The sequence below is a fragment of the Dasypus novemcinctus genome, chromosome 1 (assembly GCF_030445035.2).
Source record: "Dasypus novemcinctus isolate mDasNov1 chromosome 1, mDasNov1.1.hap2, whole genome shotgun sequence".
In the NCBI taxonomy this organism is placed as follows: Eukaryota; Metazoa; Chordata; class Mammalia; order Cingulata; family Dasypodidae; genus Dasypus; species Dasypus novemcinctus.
In genome coordinates this window covers 77,346,271-77,366,499 of record NC_080673.1, presented here as the reverse complement: position 1 = coordinate 77,366,499, position 20,229 = coordinate 77,346,271, and the positions used below count along the sequence as shown (strand labels likewise).

Sequence of the window (20,229 nt, the reverse complement as noted above, 5' to 3'; positions counted from 1 at the left end):
TTTCAGTCTCCTATTTTCAGGTTTATTCTGTCTTTATATTTTAAAAGTGTGTCTTTCAAGAGGCCCTGGATTCATTTCTAGATCCAATTCATTAAATAACAGTATTTTAATTGGAATACATAATTCATTTATATGTAATGTAATTAGTGATCAAGCGGATTTATACCTAAATCTTATTTTTTATTTTCTTTATGACTAGTTGTTTCCTTTTCCTCACTTTTTACATTCTTTTTGAAGTAATAAAATGAATTTATTTTTTCATATTCCTTTTAATTTGTTGGTTAAAACAGTCTTTCACTATTATTTATTTAACCTAGAAAATGCAAAATGTGTCCTTAACTCATTGCAATCTAATATAAATCACTACTTTTATCACTTTCTGATAATGCTAGAACCCTGAAATACTTTAATTCCATTTATGTCCCTCTTGCCCTTTGAATTATTATTGTTATATAAATTGTGTGTATATGTGTGTGTATGGATATATAGATAGAGATAGAGATAGAGATATAGATCTATTTTTAAGGAGGTACCAGGGTTTGAACCCAGGACCTTATACATGGGAAACAGTTGCTCCAACACTGAGCTACATCCACTCTCATGTATTTATTTTTAAACCTAGAAAACATTACTATTATTTAGTACTGTCAATATTAATGTTTATTCAGCCATATATTCACCCTTTTTGCTCTTCACTACTTTCTGCATTTTCATGTTTCCATCAGGATTTATTTTCCTTCTCCCTGAAAAACTCTCTTTACTTTAGTATTTCTTTAAGTATAGGTATGCTGGTGACAAATTCTCTCAGTGTTTGCTTATCTGAAAGCCATCTTTATTTGCCTTTAATTTTTTTTTAACAATACTACTTATTGAGAAAATAGAATTTAGAAGGGCTGATGTTTATCTGTTCTAAGGGAAAAGCTTCATACCCTTTGTGTAAATATTTAGTTTTACTGTAATAAAAATACCTAAATATGCTTTTCAAGTTTAAAAAAGAGTGTCTCCTTTCCCATGAAACAACTATAAAATTTTAAAATAAACAGGAACAACATTACAATAGAGAATGTCAAGTCCAAAAGAACTTTGTGCTGGTTTGAGTCTTTTACGTGGACCTCAGAAAATAATGTTCTTAAACTGAACCTATTGTGAACCTTTTATTTGAGCAGACCAGTTAAGATCCATCAGCTTAGATTGCTCCAGTAGGGTTTAGACCAGGGTGGGTCTTAATCCTTTTTACTGGAGTCCTTTATAAAAAGAGGAATAAAAAGCCACAGCCACAGAAAAAAAAGCTGCAGAAATGGAGATCAGCATCCAGAGGCTAGGATCAATGAATCTAGGAGAGAGAAAAGCCACAGATGAAGAGGCACAGAGAAGAAGGGAGAGATGAATGGACACTGCCATGTGCTGATCATCCACAGCTGAGCTCAGGGAGAAAGTGAGCCAGGAGGAGAAGGCAGAGACTGGCAGAGTCACTACAATAGCACGTGGCAGGAGTCCAGGATCCCCAGCAGCCAACCTTCTAGGAGAGAGCATTGTCTATGCCTTGATTAAGACATTTTCACAGCCTTGGAAGTGTAAGCTTATAGATTACTAAATGCCCATTGTAAAAGCCAACCATTTCTAGTATATTGCTCCCAGAAGCTTTTAGCAAAACAAAACCATTTTGTACATATTGGCTGATTCTCCATCAAGTGGGAGAGTTCATGTAATTCCTAGGAGAAAATTTTATTTTAAAGTTCTTATGTAAAACTACAATTAAGCAATCCAAAAGAGAAGCCATGTTATCAAAATACTCATTGAATACCTTTACCTTTTCATGCTTGTTTTTGTCCCATTCTCCCCCTCCTCTCATAACACTAAAAGGCCCTACTCTCCCAAAACCTATCCTTTCCTGATCTAATCTAATTCCATTTTATAAGATTTCTCTTTTTTTAAAATAAGAGAAATGGTACATACATGTTGACAATGTTAAATGCCCATATTCCCAAAGACACACAGTATAATCTTTCAGCCCTTTAAAAAAAGAAGTAAAAAAGCAAGCTTTCTAGGCACTAATTCAAAGAGACAGCACCCTCCAGCTTCCAGCAGAGCAAAGGGAGAAAACTTTCTTCTGTCCCACAGTGCATGGTGAGGTGTTGGTTCTACATAACCATATCAGCATTTTTTAAGACAAGATGAGATAAAATGAACCTAGATCATAAATGGCTAGAGATTATTTCCACAATGCATTTTGCTCAAGATATCAGTCCTCAAAATACCCTGAAAGCCATACTATAAAGAGGGGGAAAAAAAAAGAAACATCATTAAAAAAGGTAACTGAGCACAAAGGGAAAAAAAGAAATGGATGATAGCAACTTGCTCCCAGGCAATATAAAATTTTTAAAAATAAAAGGAAGGTAGGAATCTATTGGTATTCTGTTAGTCATCTTCCTCTTCGACTTCACCCTCTTCCATATCATCTTTTCCCTCTTTTTTTTTTAAAGATTTATTTTTTATTTATTTCTCTCCCCTTCTACTACCATTCCTCCATCGTCTGCTCTCTGTGTCCATTCGTTGTGTGTTCTTCTGTGTCTGCCTGCATTCTTGTCAGCAGCACAGGGAATCTGTGCCTCTTTTTGTTGCATCATCTTGCTGCATCAGCTCTTGGTGTGTGCAGTGCCACTCCTGGGCAGGCTGTGCTTTTTTCGCACAGAAAGGCTATCTTTGCGGGGTGCACTCCTCACACGTGGGGCTCCCCTAGCAGGGGACACCCCTGCGTGGCACGTACTCCTTGCGTGCATCAGCACTGTGCGTGGGCCAGCTCACCACATGGGTCAGGAGGCCCTGGGTTTGAACCCTGGACCTCCTAAATGGTAGGTGGACACTCTATCAGTTGAGCCAAATCCGCTTCCCTCTTTTCCCTCTTTATCTCCATCCACTTCTTCATCAATATGTTCTACATCTTCATTATTATGAATATCAGCCAATAAATTCCTCTTGTTAATCTAACCCACTGAAAAGTATTTGTTTTAGCAGCTAGAAAACTAATACAATGCTTACATTTAAAGAGGGTGAGAGAATTATGCCCTTCATTTTTCAATAATATTTTTACTGGGTAAAGAATTCTAAATTGGCAGTTATTTTCTTTCAGCACCTTAAATACATTATTCAGCTATCTACTACCTTTTATCTTCAGTTATCTACTACCTTTTACCTTTTCTGAAAAAAGCCAAATGCCAGCCTTATTGCTGCTTTTCTTTGACAATAACATCTCTTTTCTAGCTACTTTTTAAATTGTCTTTGGTTTATGAAGATATCCCTATGTGTGTTTTTCTTTATATTATTACTAGTTGAAGATCAGAGCTTCCTAAATTTTTTAGGTAATGTTTTACAATAGTTCTGGAAAATTTTTAGCCATTATCTCTTCGAGATTGCTTCTGTCCTACTTTCTCCCTCATTTCCTCCTAACATTAAAAGAAATTACATTACAAATGCATTTGATATTTTCACTATGTCTAACATATCTGCTTTTCTTTAGTGCTTTAGTTTCAATATCTTCCATTGACTTATTTTCCTTGCTACTCAGTCTGTCTTTTGCTGTGTCATACTCACTGTCAAACTCAAACATTGTGTTCTTAATTTCACTTACTGTATTTTTCTGTTCTAGAATGTCCATTTGGTTATAATTTTATACATACCAACTGTGGTGGTTTACAGCTGTATACACCCCAGTAAAATATGTTCTTAAACTTAATCCATTCCTGTAGGCACGACCCCATTCTAAGTAGGATTTTTTGATGCACTTACTTTAGTTAAAGTGTGGCCAACCTCTATCAAGATGAGTTTTAATCCTATTATGGAGTCCTTTACAAGCAGAATGAAATTCAGACAAAGAAAGAGAGAGCCACAGAGGAGCAGCCAGAAGCAGAGCATCAACAGAACCTGGAAGAGAAGGGAGAGACTTGCCAGGTGACAAACTAAAGATGAAAGATTGCCAACAGGCAGCCCCAGAATGTCACAGTGAGGGAAGAAGCATTGCCTTTATGATGCCTTGATTTGGACATTCTCTAAGCCTCAAAACCATAAGCAAATAAATTCCAATTGCTTAACCCAACCCAATTCTTGGTATTTGCTTCTGCAGCCCAGGAAACTAAAATACTAATTTCCTAGTGTCATGATCCATCTTTTCATCTGCTTTTTCATCTTTTCTCCTATTGCTAGAGCATATGAATCACAGTTATTTTAGAGTTTATCTGCTAAACTCCAATATATGGTCATCCTTGACTCAGCTTTCATTGTTCAATTTTTTCTCTTGATTTTAGTCATCTGGTCCTGTCTCTTAACATTTAGTAAATTTTTACTAAATTCTGGACATTGTATATTAAAACATTTTAGAGGATCTACATGTTTTATTTATCCAGGGAAGGTTCACCCTGTCCTCTGCCAGGCAGAGTAGGAACTGTTGACCTTAGCCCATTTAAGGACCGAACTGATTCAAGGCTGAGTTGCAGCTGTAGCAGGGCTCAGTCTAATTCAATGGATGCTATTCCTATAGCACAGTTCTACAGTGCTTCCAATTAAAGGTATGATATGTAAAGCAACATGAATCTGCAGAAAACTCTTCTCTGCTTTTTGGAAGTATATGGCCTAGCTTTATAAGATTCTGCCATACAATTTCACAGTCCTGCAATGTCTTAAGGAGGAACCAGAAGTGTTTTTGAGTCCCTTTGTGTCTCCAATATTGTCACTCCAACCCCAAAATAATAATTTACTCTGAGATTAATAATTCCTACAAAAATACCCGCAAATCTTGTAATCATATATTTCAACAAATACGTTTTTGAAAACATGTCTTTATCCAGTAGTACAAAATCTTTTCTGCTGACAAAAATAAAACTAAGATAATTTGATACTCTACCTTTTGCAATATGCAACTATCTAGTAGATTGTAATAACTAAATTGCTTTGGTAATTCCACTGGCCTTAAGATGTAAAAATATACTTTCCCTCATCTATCCTCAAGGAGACAGATCTAGGAAAATAAACAAATGTGAAACTTTAAAATGCCATTAAAATTCATACAGGTTAAGCAGACTGCTCTCCTTGGTGCTGAGCTAGCATATGCCTATCCCGCATCTAGAATCCTGACAGGACCACAGGATCCTTAAGAGCAAAAGGACTGCCTTTTTAAAAAGCAAAATTTAAGCCCTATTTGTTTTGGTTTTGTTTCTAATTTTCCAAGGCTTGTGTAGAGGTAGACTCTTGTAGCATAAGGTATAGATGATATAGATGTTATATATGTTTGACAAGAAACCAGTCAACATCTAAGCAAAAGAAATCTGATTTTTTCCTATAAAAATGCCAACCTAAATTTGAATATTTCACTTGAATCTTCAGTTCCTTGGGATTCTACACATGAGCTCCTAACTGGCTAACAGTTAAGAACTTTCTGTCCACAGATGACACAGTATTACTGAACTGTGCCAGTATCTGGCTGTACCTGCATTACTTCAAACTATTGAACACTCAAAAGCATCAGCTAAACCATACCAATACTGATGCTTAGAAGCAAACATGGACCCAGCACAAGCAGTTGAGAAAGAAAGTGAGGGATATGATTGAGACCTTTGTGATCTCAGAATAGATGCAAAGTTCAGGAATAAACAGCACCACTGGAAAAGCCAGGACAATACCACGGTTTGAGAATTTAATAGGCCAATTTTTATACAAAACCTCTTGTAGGCAATGTTTCAGGATCACTTTAGAAAAAGGAAGGGAGACACAGCCAACAGAACAGAGGTTTCCAAAGGAGCCAAGCAAAGACTGGATATACCAGCATCCACTTTCGAACACCTGAATTGTGGTCTGAGCAGGCAACAAGGAATCTATATAACCTGTACTGAATTCTACAGTGCCAGGGGAGGAGGTATTTGAACTGTGTTTGAACTTCCCAGGAAAACATTACAGAAAGGGAATGTCATAGAAATTTAAAAACAATACATTTTTGAGAGTTTTAGCAATAGTACATGAGTGGATGTTGGCCTCGGAACAAGTCTGAGTCAGTAAAGAATGGAAGGAAATGTATCTCAAGTTGCAAACCACCCGGCAAAAAGTAGGCAAAACAAAGTAAATAGCTCAATAATGGATCCTGAAGGCTCTAGAGACATCCAGACACTATAGTAAGGGCACATAGCTCAAGAGTTTGGTGCCTTGCCAGTGGGCCTTACTTTGGAATTTATGCTCCCCAGAGTGACACAGTTGGACTCAGCTGTGTTTTCCCTACACTTAGCTCTTCTGGCCCTTCTATTTGAACCTATAATTAGTACTAGAGTTGATAGGTATATGTTCAAGAGACTTAAATCTTTGGTCTGCCCATGTGCCAGTTGAGCCCTGAATTACAGCAGAGTTGCAACACCTACTCTCCAGTTCACTGGACTCACCCAGGAAAACTAACAAGGAGATGATGATGGACAGCAACCATCCCAAGCAACAGAGAGAGTGCAACTGCAAGCCAGATAGTCCCATCCATCTTCCCTATGAGATCTAACCCCCTTGTCAATTAGAGATGGAGTGGATATCACCATCCCAGAATTCTCAGGACTGTGAAATGAACTATGGACTATAGTAGACTTATTGGTATTCTACTATAGACTTATTGTGATTCTAGTAATAGAAGATTACATTATTGACATGGAGGCAGTGGGTAACTGGCAGTTCTGAGAGCAGGGAGAGGGAAAAACAGGTGTAATATGGGGGCAATTTTGGGACTTGGAAATTGTCCTGAACGACACTGCAATGATAGATACAGGCCATTATATATCTTGCCATAAGCTACAAAATTGTTGGGGAGAGAGTGTAAACTACAATGTAAACTATAATCAATGCTTAGTGACAATGCTCCAAAATGTGTTCATCAATTGTAACGAAAGCACCACACTAACGAAATATTTTGTTAATGTGGGAGGTATAGGGAGTAGGGCATATGGGTATCACCTCTAATTTTTATGTCACATTAATGTAATATAAGCATCTTTTTTAAAAAAACAAAAAATATATTTTTAAAAAGTAGGGAAAAGACTTCTCGCTAAGGGAAGAATACAACACAACATAGACAGCTGGGCACGACTCACCAATGGAAATCATTTAGAGTCAAACCTTGAGTTTCCAGTCTCAAGGTCTATAGTTATCATGAGGCCTGAGAAATCCAGAATTCTTCTGCTAAAGCACTTAATGTAAAAAAAAAGAAAAATCTAAGGTTATCAAGAAGAACTGAGAACAGACTAGACAGAGTCTTTTCAGACCCCAGGCTCAAATCCTGGTGGCAAATAGAGGATGAAGAACTAGTGAGTGCTCTGAAGCAGAGAGTATCAGTCATTTCCAAGCCCCAGTTTCACAGGTGGAGGAGGAACAGAAGCAGACAATGTTAATGCTCCACCCACCCGCCCCCATCCCCTCAAGATCCCTTTATACCTTGTTCCAAGCTAACTAGCGCTCACAAACACCAGTAAGCTCCACCCTGACTGGTGTTTCCAAGTTTCTTGGAAAACAGCCACAAAAGAATTACTGGCCCTGTCTGCCAGAATTGTTGACACCACAAGTAAAAGTACAAGTATAAACTGAGAAAGAGCTATGCTACATGGTCTCTCATGTGACATCACTTTCCAGACACTATCACAGTATCTGTTCTATAACCACAGCACAGGTAACTGTTGGCTAGAAGAGAAGGGTTACCCAGCTACATGGTGGTTAGGACAGAATTCACAGATATAGCTGTGGGGCATATTGGAAATGAGTTATATAACCAGTCCCAATTTACCCACCAGAGGAAAGAAGTCTCAATATCTCCCTTTGAAAGGATTCAAAGCATTTCACCAGGGGAAGACTGTAGTAGGACCAGTTATTCTCCTCTCTCTCTCTCCTCCTGAAGCCTGGCACCACCAGAGCTAAAATAATAAAAAGGGACTTTTAATAGTATAACTCAAAGCTAGAAAGCAGCTCATTCATTTACAGTAATAAAGTATAGGATTAAAGCTAGCAGGCAGTAAACCTTTGATGTTTAAAAGGTGTTGACTTTTTTTTAAATATATCTCCCAGGAGATATATCACTGAGAGAGCATCTTCCCCATCCCCTAACCAGCAGCACAACTGGACAGAGCTGAGAAAGGCCAACAACCCAAAATGAAGACCAGACATAAGAGGAGGAAGGACTATGGGGAGGAGGACACATGAACTAAGGGGTTAAATGGATCATAGTTCTTGGGAGAAGACAGTAGACCTATAGGAGACAGAGATTCTTCATCCATACCCATTCATACATTGAGTTGTAGAGAAAGTAAAAATATTATTTATTCAAAACATAAACATTAAAAAAGTAGTAAAACAAAACAGAGAATAGCAACCATTATGTAAATGCAACATAGCCTAAACATACAAATGTATAAAATCAATAGCCCTTTGAAGGACAGAGAAATACTAATATGTAAAAAAATTAAAAATAATTTAAACACATTCAAGAATGAAAAGACTACATAATGTAAAACTAGATGATCTGCTAAACTCTCAATGACATAACAGTACAAAAAGTCTTAAGTTTGCTATATGCAACTCTTCCTTCCAAAATTAAAATTAAAATCATTATAGGCAGCTATACAAAATATTAACCTGACCATCATACTAAAATTTTCAGAGAATATAGAACAAATATCAAAACAATTAACAACCTGTTAAGTAACTGCCATTTTATCAATTATAACTTAGATTATAGTTATAAATTATCATTTTCGTTTGTTACATAAAGGTTTGATTTCTGAAAACATTCATCATAAAAGAAGTACAGAGAAAATTAAAACCTTTTGGAAAAATAGTAGAGGCCATTAAAAATATTTTTAGGTTCATAAAAATACACAAAACAGCTAATTAAATTGAAGCAATATCAATACATTTCTCATGTCTTAAATTATAGTGAGGGCTGTATTATTAATTTCCATTTTCCATTATTTACACTATAGGAACCTTTCAGAATCCCCTTCCTAGCTATCCCCATTCCCCAATGCAAGCATTTTCAGTAATAGAAATAACACTTACCCACGTATTCTGTTTGTTAGAAATAATACACATACAAAGGGACTTTTTATGGGTAGTTCTCTATTCCAGTATTCCAAACCTTCCTGAACATATCATTCTCATCACTCTCAACCCCACCTACAGGTATCCCAGCTCCTGCCTTCCTCACAGAAACCATCAAATACAACTCTTGGGTTTTCTGTTCCAAGTTTTTGCTTCAACAATCTCTTTACCACTACTTTTCTCTTCTCATTTCTTGGGCCCTTTTCCTAATGACTAGAAAAGAACAAAGAATGTAATCACCATAAACTAGATGTAACTTCTCAGTTTACAGGCTTTGTCTTCATATACATAAGAGCAAACTTTTATATTGAAAAAGATGTTCTACAATGTCATAGTTCTTTGCCTATGTGTTTTTAAAGGTATAAGCTACGTTTGAAGGTGAGATTTTTATTCCAACATGGAGCTCAGAATTGTTTCAGTGTAATTAGAGCTGAAATTGGGAAATAAAAGTTAAAAGTATAATTCCATTTACAGAAACAAATTTTCAATACAGTACAAGAAAATACTTATTTTGAAGTCCAAACACCTTTATACTCAGAACATTTCTTCTTCAATGATGAACTGTAAACTTTAGAGTTTTTGAAGAATTGTCTGGTGAAATATTTCAACAATGTTACTTTTTTAAAAAATGTTAAACTTTCAAGTGACAATGCTTAAACAGGCAACTGGAATAATGCATTAAATAGTACAAAAAGAGACATATTTTAAAAATTTAAAATAACAATCACATCCTCACCTCCCACATCAACCTATAATCCATATTTTCATCCAAGTCTTCCGGCATTCTCCTTTCTCCAGCAAATGGTCCAAATTTTTCACCCTAAACAGCAACAATTATAATGAAAAGTGATTAGTATAATCATCAAAATACCAAAATAATTTTTCATTTACCTCCTGGAAAAAAAATATTTTCTCAAAATCTTCATGTCCAATGACTACAGACACATTTAAAATATTAACTAAGCACAAAATAGTTACATATTTAAAATCCAACTTAATCTAGTTTTAGTCTAAGAATCTGAATCCACAACACAGGAGCCAAACATAAAAGGGTTAAACTGCTTGACCTTCAAATTCTGACAAGGCACTGAACATTCTACTTAATATGCTTCAATCCTCCTTATGGCCTACGCAATTGATCTTAAAATGAAAAGTACTAGTTTTGCAAGGCTGGAGAAACAAGTCCACCAGGCAGAAAATCACCTGGTTTTCATAAATTCATCCCTGTTATATACAAGAAAGGAGTAGGTTTGCCATTCTTAGAGGACGACTATTCATAAAGTTTAAATTCTTCTGTCACTCTTCCAAGCAGTCATGGGGGCACTCCACAAACCAGGGTTTCTCAAAGTCGGTGTTTCAAAACCTACCTGCATGAGAGTCACAAGGATTGCACCTTTCAAATACAGAATCAAAATCTCTGAGAGTGGAACACAAAGATCGAAATTTTACAAGCTCCCAGGTATGAACCCCTGGGTATGCCCTGAGTGTATACTGCCAGAAGCTGACGTCTCCAAAGCCAAAGTCAAGGAGTAAGCGACAACCTTTCTTCACTAAGGCGACCAAGGCAGAGAGAATGGAGGCACAAAGAGGGTGGGATAGTTTCAGGCCAGACCTTCTGTAGAAATGTGGGTCGAGAGGATACAGAACCACTCATGCCTTTGTGAGCTTCCTCCAAAACTGCTCTAATTACTTTTCAGTGTAATCTTCCCTTCACACTGAAGTGGAGGAAGAAGTGAAACCATCGCCAAGCAAACTTGCAATGAACACTGCACAGGTGAAAAAATAGCCACCAAAGTGATGATGCAAGAAATATAAATAATTTGATGAACAACAGAAAAACCCAAGTCCTGGGAAGAGTGAGTTTTAAAGCTTAAAGGAACTACAAAACAGCAAATCTAGCCCCCTCATTTAACCCATAAAAAAAAAAGATCCTAAGAACCCACAAAAAAACAGGAAGACCTATTCTTGAATGTTACACAACATACTTACAGGGATTTGTCAAATCAAGAGTTTAATTCCAAATAATCCAAGCACAGGCATACCAATGAAACAGGGAGACTACCAACTGTAACAACACAGAGAAATTTATACAAGGCTTAGAGAACAAACTTCCAAGAAGCTAAAAGGCCGCTCTGCTTCTTAATCTTCACATTCTTCATTGGTCATTCATGCTAAAAAATGGCAATTAGAAATACGTCTTAGACACAAAACAGCAGCCCCAAAAACACTGTCCTAAAAAAGTAATTATTTCTGTCCTCAAGATGACATCTTACTAGTATTTAACAGAATTAAGAAGAGCTGTGTAAGAAATAAGGAATAGGGGAGGGTAATTAATATTTACTAAATACTATGTGACTCACACAAAATAATCCTATGTTGGAATTTCCCTCTAACAACTAAGCAAACTCGGGCTCAAAGAGAGTAAATAATTTGCTTGATTAAAGTCAATCAGCTAGTAAAGATCAGAAACAGGATTAAGTACCAGTGGTTTATTCTGAGTAGAGAGCTCACTGGCCATTTCACCATGACACCACCCAAAAACCCTAACAAATAACTGTAAGGCACAGTGCCAAGGCAGGCTGATGCTCCCCTGCTCAACTTTCAGTTGAGCTCAACCTTTCCTAGTCAGCCAGGTGGTGCCTCGTTCATAGGAGACACTCAATACTTTGATGAAATGAGGAAGCTGACTGAATTGATGTACTAATAAAACCAATGTGGAAAAAAGACCTAAAAATAAGGGGCATTTTTAATACATTTGTGGAATTGGTATTAATGCATGTGGTTGGGCATTTCACTCCACTCTGTCATGTATTTAGCCTTTATCAACCATTGCAGAAGAAAATAATCTGTGTACACACTACAATGCGGCCAGTCTGTTCTTTATTACAGTAAAATTTTGGAGGAAAAAAAAAAAAGTGAATCTAACAGTTCAGCAGTGTTCAAAGGACTGAAGGAATAGAAACTCAAACAAAAGCACTAGGATCAGGAAAAAAGCCAGTTTGGATACAGACCTAGTAAGATTATTAAAGAAAGTCACAGTGACCCCAGATTTTCTGGTCAGCTGTACTTTAAAGCTTTGAAAATTCTGGCTCGAAAAAAAAACAGCTCTAAAGACATTTTAGAGGCAAGTGAAGAAATGTGAATATGAACTGGTATTAGGCAGTATTACGAAGTTACTATTTTTGTTGGATGCTAAAATGATATTATGGTTATTGAGAGGAATGTCTTTATGCTGAAATATTTTGGGGGTGAATTGTCATAATGTCTGTAATTTACTTTGAAATGGTTCAGCAAATAAAAAATATACATATAGATGAAATAAGTTATGTTAAAGTGAATCAATCTGCAGATGAATCACTTATATTTGAAATTATTTTTCACAGGAGTCTAGCACCCCCACTCAGAACATAATGATGTTTCAATGTGAAACTACTATGCATGTGGTGTGCTTTTGTAATTAGGCCTTCAACGATGCATCAAATGTGTTTCTAAAGTTCCATATGAAGAATATCAAATCTTCTTTCCCTACTGTGAATACTATGGCAGAGACTAAGTAGCCTCCCAATATCCATTTTCTTCTTCTTTAATACTAATTAGCACTAAACTAGTGCGCATTTGCTTGAGGGTACTAACATAACCAGCTAGTAAAACTATACTTGCCAGCTTCCCATTTGGATAGAGAGGAGGGCTAATGACAGAAAAGCAGACATCACTGTGTGGAGCTACCAAGAAAGTTCCTCAAGAGGGCTGAGTCAGCTGGGACGTAGACCCCAGTACCCTGGTTACTTGCTCTTTCTCCTGATCTGGAATATAAGCATTATAACTGAGGCTGAAGCAGCCATCATAGGGACCACAGAGAAAGGCCAAGAGAACTGCAGAGACGTGCATCCTGAACCAGTGAACCACTGACCAGTAGCAGCAAATGCCTATCTACCAGCATCATACTATAGGAAGAAAACAAGGCCCAGAGGTGAGGGCTGGAAACTAGGAGACTCTGAACAGAACCTGAAAATTAAAGATGAGACAGGGGGCTGCAGCCCACAATCTCTCTCACTCTTGAAATCCAGGAAAGCACAGTTTTGATCGTTATGGTATCCCAAATAGTTAGAAAAGGTCTTGGAATAAATGTGATAAAATTTGTTGAATGATAAAATAAGATCTGAATAAATGGAAATTGTGGCACATCCACAAAATATAGTCAGCCACTAAAAATAATAAATTAGAGCCAAATTAAATAACTTGAAAGGATTTTCATCAGATATTATTGAATCAGAAATGCTGGTTGAAGTTAACTGTTTTCTCATTTTTAGAAAATAACCTTTAATTAGCATGTATGTATGTATGTAGTTGTGTAATATGAATGTGGATACACATTTTATAAGTAAAGAGAAAAACATTTTTTTCAGTGAAAAAGTTGCATGGAATGATATGAGTTCAAATTCTGATTAATCCATTTACTAATGATATAACCTTCTTCAAGAAGTTTCAGTTCCCTTGACTATAAAACAGAGAAAATTCTTGCAGCATTGTTGCAGGGCTTAAATACAAACTGTGGAAAACATTCAGTGACTGTTGCCTCTGTCCACCACCCTTGCATATCATTAGCAACTAACCTAGTACCTAACAATTCAATAAATATTTGCTAAAAAAATATCTGTTGAATAAATTATCACTGCTTTTATCACCAAAAAATCAAATATGAAGTTTCTGAAAAAATATTAAAGTGGATTAGTTATTTTTTTAAAACTATTAACTCAAGGAAATACAGGCTGCATTGTATCAATAAGAGTATAAATGTGACACTGGAAAGGACGTAGCATATATGGCAGGCACTGATGGTGATTATTTTCCCACTGATATGTTTCCAAATTAGTTATCATCAGTCACCAGGAAATAAAGACAAAGGCCTACTGACAGAATTTTAGCCCTAAAGATAAACATCTATTTTCTTCATGACAGTCACCTTCCAAGATGATTAACAAACTACTTATTCCACAATATCTAGTCTTCTTGTATGAACACTTACAGATGGAGATTTTTCCTCTACATGATTTTACTTACCTTTCACATTACCATTTTATAACACTATCAGAATCGATTCTACTATCCTGCTTCTCACACACTTTCTCATCTTCATTCCGAGGATACCACACACCCAGGTCTTAGAGCACAAATGCTAAACTTAAACACCTGGCCAGAAAAAATACCACATACAAGTGAAAAGGTAAATCAATACTGTAGATTTGCAGTGGATACACTTTATCTGGATCATACCCTTGTACATGGGTAGGACTCACCCTAGTTAATCTAGGCAAGAATTACTTTTTGGGTCTATTGCAGGTTGAATAATGATCCACCAAAGTTGTCAAGGTCCTAATCGCCAGAACCTGGGAGCAGGCGACCTTACATGGTAAAAGGGACTTGCAGATATGATTACGTTAAGGTTTTTGAGATGGGGAGATTGCCCTAGGTTATCCAGATGGGCCCAGTTTAATCACGAAAGTCCTCATAAGAGACAGATAAGAGGGTCACAGTCAGAGAAGGAAATGTGAGGACAGAAGCAGAGGTGAGAATGACGCAAGGAAAGCAGGTAGCCTCCAGAAACCAGAAAAACAGACTCTCCCCTAGAGTCTCAGTGGGAAATTTAGACCTACCACCCATTTTAGACTTCAGACCAACAGAACTCTGTGATAATATATTTGTTATTTTAAGACATTTAGTTTGTGATAATTTGTCATAGCACAAAAGGAATCTCATACAAGAACCTAGCTCTTTTAGCTTGAAAAGTATAAGTGGACAAGATCCTAGGGTATCTGAAAAGTTTGACTCAGGAATGTACATTTGTTCATGAAAAGTACAAAGTGTAGTGGGACACTGCCACAGGGTTCATGGACACAAGGTTGCCACTCAGGGGCCCATTAGACAAGAAAGCACAGAGTTGGGAGGGAGTAAGCCAGGAACAGAGCTACCCCAGCCACTTCAATTCACTGTGACTAGAGTGTAGTAAATTAAGGAGACCAGGGCCCGAACAATGCTCTGAAATACTTTTATTGGAATTAGTGCTCAGAAAACTGGACTAGAGAGACATAATGTTTTATTTCATTTATAAATAGTTATTTGTTTTTGCTTTCCTTCATCTTTCCTTTTAGATTAAAAAAAAAAGCCAATTTAATTACACTAAGTATAGGCAAATTAAGGCCTTCTCCTGGAGGTATAGAAGGAAGAGAACTATATATCTGAAAATCAAGTAAAGTTTTAGCAGGTTGTTGAAGAAAGCATTGTAAAGGAGAAAAAATTTAAATAAGGACAACTACAAAAATTTCAGCAAAAATAACTGAGCAAGTTCATAATCTCTAAATTGAGGGTAATAAAACTTATGAATTTCTATACATATGCAAAGTTCATAGTAAACAGAAAACCCGAACTTCAAATGTATAATTGCAGATATCAGTGTCAGGCTACGGAGGCTCCTCTGTACCAAGGGTTCTTCAGTGGAAATCTCTCAACAATTTCTTCAGTCTGAAATTAGGTCTGTCACAAACTAGCCCTGCAACAACTTTATTTCCAACAATTCTATCTAAAAGTCATTCAACTCTAACCAGACTGTTTAAGAGCACAGATTCTGGTCAGACTCCGCAGTCAAACTGCAGATACACCTCTCACTTTCTGTGTGACAGTGGACAACTCTGGCACCCTTTCTTTGCCTCAATTTCCTAATCTTAAAATGGGGAGAATAATAGTATCTATTCATATTGTTAATGGAATAAAATTAATTGATACATGTAAGGTTCCTAGAGCAAGGCCAGTTACATACCAAAAGCTCAAAAATAACAGCAATATTAATAGCCTAACTAATGCATTTGTGCCCCCATGAAGTTCATCACCTCCACAAAGTCTTCTTTGATTCCCCCAGCATTTTTCAATGACTTATTGTGATCACAACATTCGCTTCTTCCTCTTCTGAGCTCCTATCCTACTTATCTGACAGAACTTCATATTCATCACAAACTCTAGTCTACCATAGCACATAGCCCTGGGCCAAAACTGTTTACCTCTCTCTCTCTCCCTGACTAGACTATAAATTACTATAACTCTTCAACTGTGATACTAATTCTTCGACTAAACAACCCTTTAGGAGACCCAAATGATTCAATCTTTTTCACAGTATCCATGCTGTCCTTAACAAACCCAAATACTACATGCTTAAAGTGCAAATGTTCTGCTTTTTTCAGTGTTATAAAAACTTGAGAATTTATTGGTACCCCATCCTGGACTGGGCATTGATAATAAGCCAGGATCAGTATGTTTCACATCAAAATTTTCATCTTCAAACTTATCTCCATAAATGGACAGTCCTCCTGTTTCATCATGCTTGGTGATATTTCCCCCTTGGCAAACAAAATCTGGAATTACTGTGAAAAACGGAGTTCTTGAAACCAAAGCCCTTCTCTCCAGTGCATAATGCCTTGAAGTTCTCAGCAACTGGTTAGTCAAAGAACTAGTATCACAGAATGTGGACAGATGTAAAATCATTGTTTTTCAGAGTAAATTTAAGTTATGTAACAGTTAAATTGAAGCTTAGCTGTTACAGACACTACGGTAATTATATTCAGCTTTTTAAAATGGACATTTCAAATGTATAAATGTAAAATCGCAGCTTATAGCTGTTGTCATTTTTTAATGTGTTATAACTGACTTTGTATGGTGTGAAATAAATTTTAAACACTAGTATATTTCAGGTGTACTTCTGTTTATGTACTCCTGACATATTTGTATTAAAATGGAATAATACTAATCTTTTTAAAAGCAATAGACCTTCTCAAACTATTGAAGGAGGAATAGGATATATACCATTTAATTTTAATTCCTTTTTAGACTTGGACTTCCTGCATCAATACACTTATCTTTTGAATAAAAGGACCACAACTTGTGAGAAAAAAAAATTACTATAACTCTGTAATTCCATTGCCTGATACGATATAATAGGACTGAGTATTTGGTATATAAAAATATATATTATAATCTTTGCAGCGTATTTCCCAAAGTTGTAAATCCCATAATACTGAAAAAGCAACTCTTTTCATCAATACTGTTTAGTGTACCAACCTATTTCTATCAGATGCTTAGTAAATGTTTGCTGATTTTGATGTTTTCATCAACATATTCTATGAGTGAACATACTAATTTCTAATGTGGTATATTTTACCCATGTAAGCAATTGGTACCAACATCCACCCAATGCTCAAGCGAAAAACTGAGAGTTAATCTTTTATTCTTCATTTTCAACAATCTGCCTCATTCAATCCATCGGAAGATCCTGTTGTTTCCACCTCTAAAATATACCCTGAAACCATACAATTTCCTCTGAGACCCAATAATGCTGCCATAGTCCCAGCTCTCTCAACTTCTCTTCCCCAGTTCTTCTGGTGCTCAGCTCCTTCTGGTCTCAGCTCAGACATCCTGAGACAGCTTCCCTGCCAGCCCACCTAAACTAGGCCCTACTCCCATTTTATTTACTTCATTTAACATTCACACATGCTTTATTTTTCACTGCCTGTCTCCCCTCCTGAGAATACAAGCTCTTTGTGACAAAGACCTTGTCTGCTGTTCACCAGTATCTCCCCAGGGCCTAGCACCTAAATGACTGTTAGGAGATGAACTGTGTCCCCGCCAAAAAAGACACGGTCAAGTCCCAGCCCCTAGTAGTCCTATGAATGGGACCTTACTTGGAAACAGAGTCTTTGAAGTTGTTATTAGCTAAAATGAGGCCAAACTGGATTAGGACAGATTTTAATCCCGTCGGACAGGTGTCCTTATAGAACTGGGAGAACTGGACACAGACACAGGGGAGAAGACCACGGAACCACTGAGGCAAAGAACACCAGGGATTGCTGGCAAGCTACCACCAGAAGCCAAGAGAAGGACCTGGAACAGATCTTTCCTCACAGACTTGAGAACAGTATGGTCCTGACAACACCTTGATTTCAAACTTCTGGCTTCCAAAACTGTGAGACCATAAAGTTCTTTTGTTTTAAGTCATTCGGTTTGTAGTATTTTATTATAAGAACGCTAGGAAACTAAGACAACGATTAAAGATTGAAAGTCAGAAGAGAGGAAAAAACAAGTCTCAAATAAATCTAAATGAAAGGAAGACTGGTATTAGTATATTTTCTGCCTTAACCCTTTCCATAAAATGAGAGAGTTTGAAGGAAACTTATCATTTACCTTTTCCGTTTTTAATTCACGTATAATGTCAGACAACAATACCTACTGGTTAATCACATAAACCTTGTAGGGAAAAATGGTCAAATATGAAAAATACAATGTAGTAAAGTGTTTGCTTAACTTTTTATTGCATGTGTACTTAATGTATTAGCTTTGAATAACTAATATTAATTTTAATGTGCAAAGCACTTTGCCACCTGGAATTCCCGTTCTTCACTGGCACATTAAACTGTGCTCATGATAGCATATGGCAAGCACTTAAAAGAGGGTGTGTCATGGCATGCAATCAATGTCAGTTTTCTCATTTTTACTTTTATTCATAACATTAGCAAGCTGCAAAGTGCATAGCATAAATAAAATCAGGCCTTCTTTTTCTATTCGAAGTCTTTCCAGCAGGCTCCCATCAGTTTTTTCTCCAGAATCTCACAGCTTACACAAATATCAACCAGATGACCCTCTCCTCATCCAACCTCTAATTTATGTAATTGTAACAAAAGAAAATCCTTTCCTTTTCTTCCTATACTATGTAAATATTACAAAAAGGAAAGGGAGAGAGAGAGGCAACAGGCCAGTGTTAAAGGATAACTGTCAAGCAAAGAACGAGCAGGTCTTAAGTTGGACCCAGGGAATCAGGTGGTTCTGCTGTGGGTGGTCCAGGGAACCCACTCTAGAAACACTGCCAACAAGTAATGGTGGATCTAGAGAATGGTTAAGGGGTCCCAGGTGTTAAGTGAATCCCAGACCAACCTGATGAATGTAGTGGAGGCAGGATCTTATGCAAGAAGTTAAAATTAATAGATCGCTTGAATTGCAAATTTTTTCCCCGTTAGTGTTATATAAACATGTGTTAGAGAAGTGTGAAAGAACATCTGAAATTTCCAATATATACAGTGATATATTCGAAAATTTATTTAGATTAGAAAACATGAAAAAATTTTTGAGAGATGATGGATATCATTGCTGAAATATTCTTTTTTCAAACTCCTTGATTTTATGGGCAGAGTTAGGCATGATACATGATAACTTGGAAAATAATAAGAATTGAGGGACAATATGCAAACAGGTAAGGGATGCATTGATACTCAATTTCATCCTTTGAATTCAGCCCAAATCCGCTATCTAAATTCAGTTTTGTCCTCAGCCTTGGGAAGGCAATGGACCTGATGCCCACTTCAAGGTCACTTTGGCATCAACAAACCTGTTCATGATCAAGTATCTTTTGATCACAGCTAAACTATGCCAATAATACCAGAAGATTATATCATTTGAGTTTATTAATATATGAGCATTTTCGCTCTGAAATATAGCTAAGCATCTAGACATAATCTGGATGAAAATCTCAATGTGTTTTAAATGTTGAAGTTAAAACACACTGCTGGAAAAAAAAATAGGTGCCTATTTATTACTGCAATAGTAAAATGTTGCAATAATATATGCTAATTTTGAAAGCTGTTCATTCTATGACCAAAAGTAATTAAGAACTTTCTTAAAACCAACTACCTGGAAAAGTTGAAATTAATAAAAATATTAAAAGATTTTAATATTTGCAAGCTATTTCTAAAAATCTAAATAATATAAGGCAAAAATAGAGATCACGCAATACTCTAATCTTTGTAGAACTGTTATTACTATTCATGACATTAAACAAAATATACTTTAAGAATGTATTTAATTTTTTTAAACTACACCTAAGCCCGAAAGCTTCATGAAGCTTATTTGGGAAATTTCACATATTGGGAGAATGAATTAAAAGCGAAACATCAACTCTACTCATAAGTCATTTGACGAAAGCAAGATATAACTAAATTGTTGATTTTAACACTTGGCTATTTGGTTATAACATCTCTTCACTATACCTCTAATTCAGACAAACTGCTTACTCCTAATTTTCACCTTTGA

At 36.4% G+C, this 20,229-nt stretch overlaps 1 protein-coding gene across 11 annotated transcripts in view; it reads right to left on the bottom strand.

The window, feature by feature from the left end:
- The window catches only part of PRDM5 (PR/SET domain 5), a 291,517-nt gene that overhangs the window by 269,370 nt on the left and 1,918 nt on the right, over nt 1-20,229 (bottom strand). For 10 of the 11 annotated variants that reach the window (XM_058293289.2, XM_058293285.2, XM_071214900.1 and 7 more), the window contains exon 2: nt 9,842-9,925. In XM_058293289.2, the coding sequence (XP_058149272.1) occupies nt 9,842-9,925 (84 nt within the window). Of the gene's footprint in view, nt 1-9,841; nt 9,926-20,229 lie in introns of those variants that run through there. The other variant, XM_058293294.2, reaches the window with a different exon arrangement.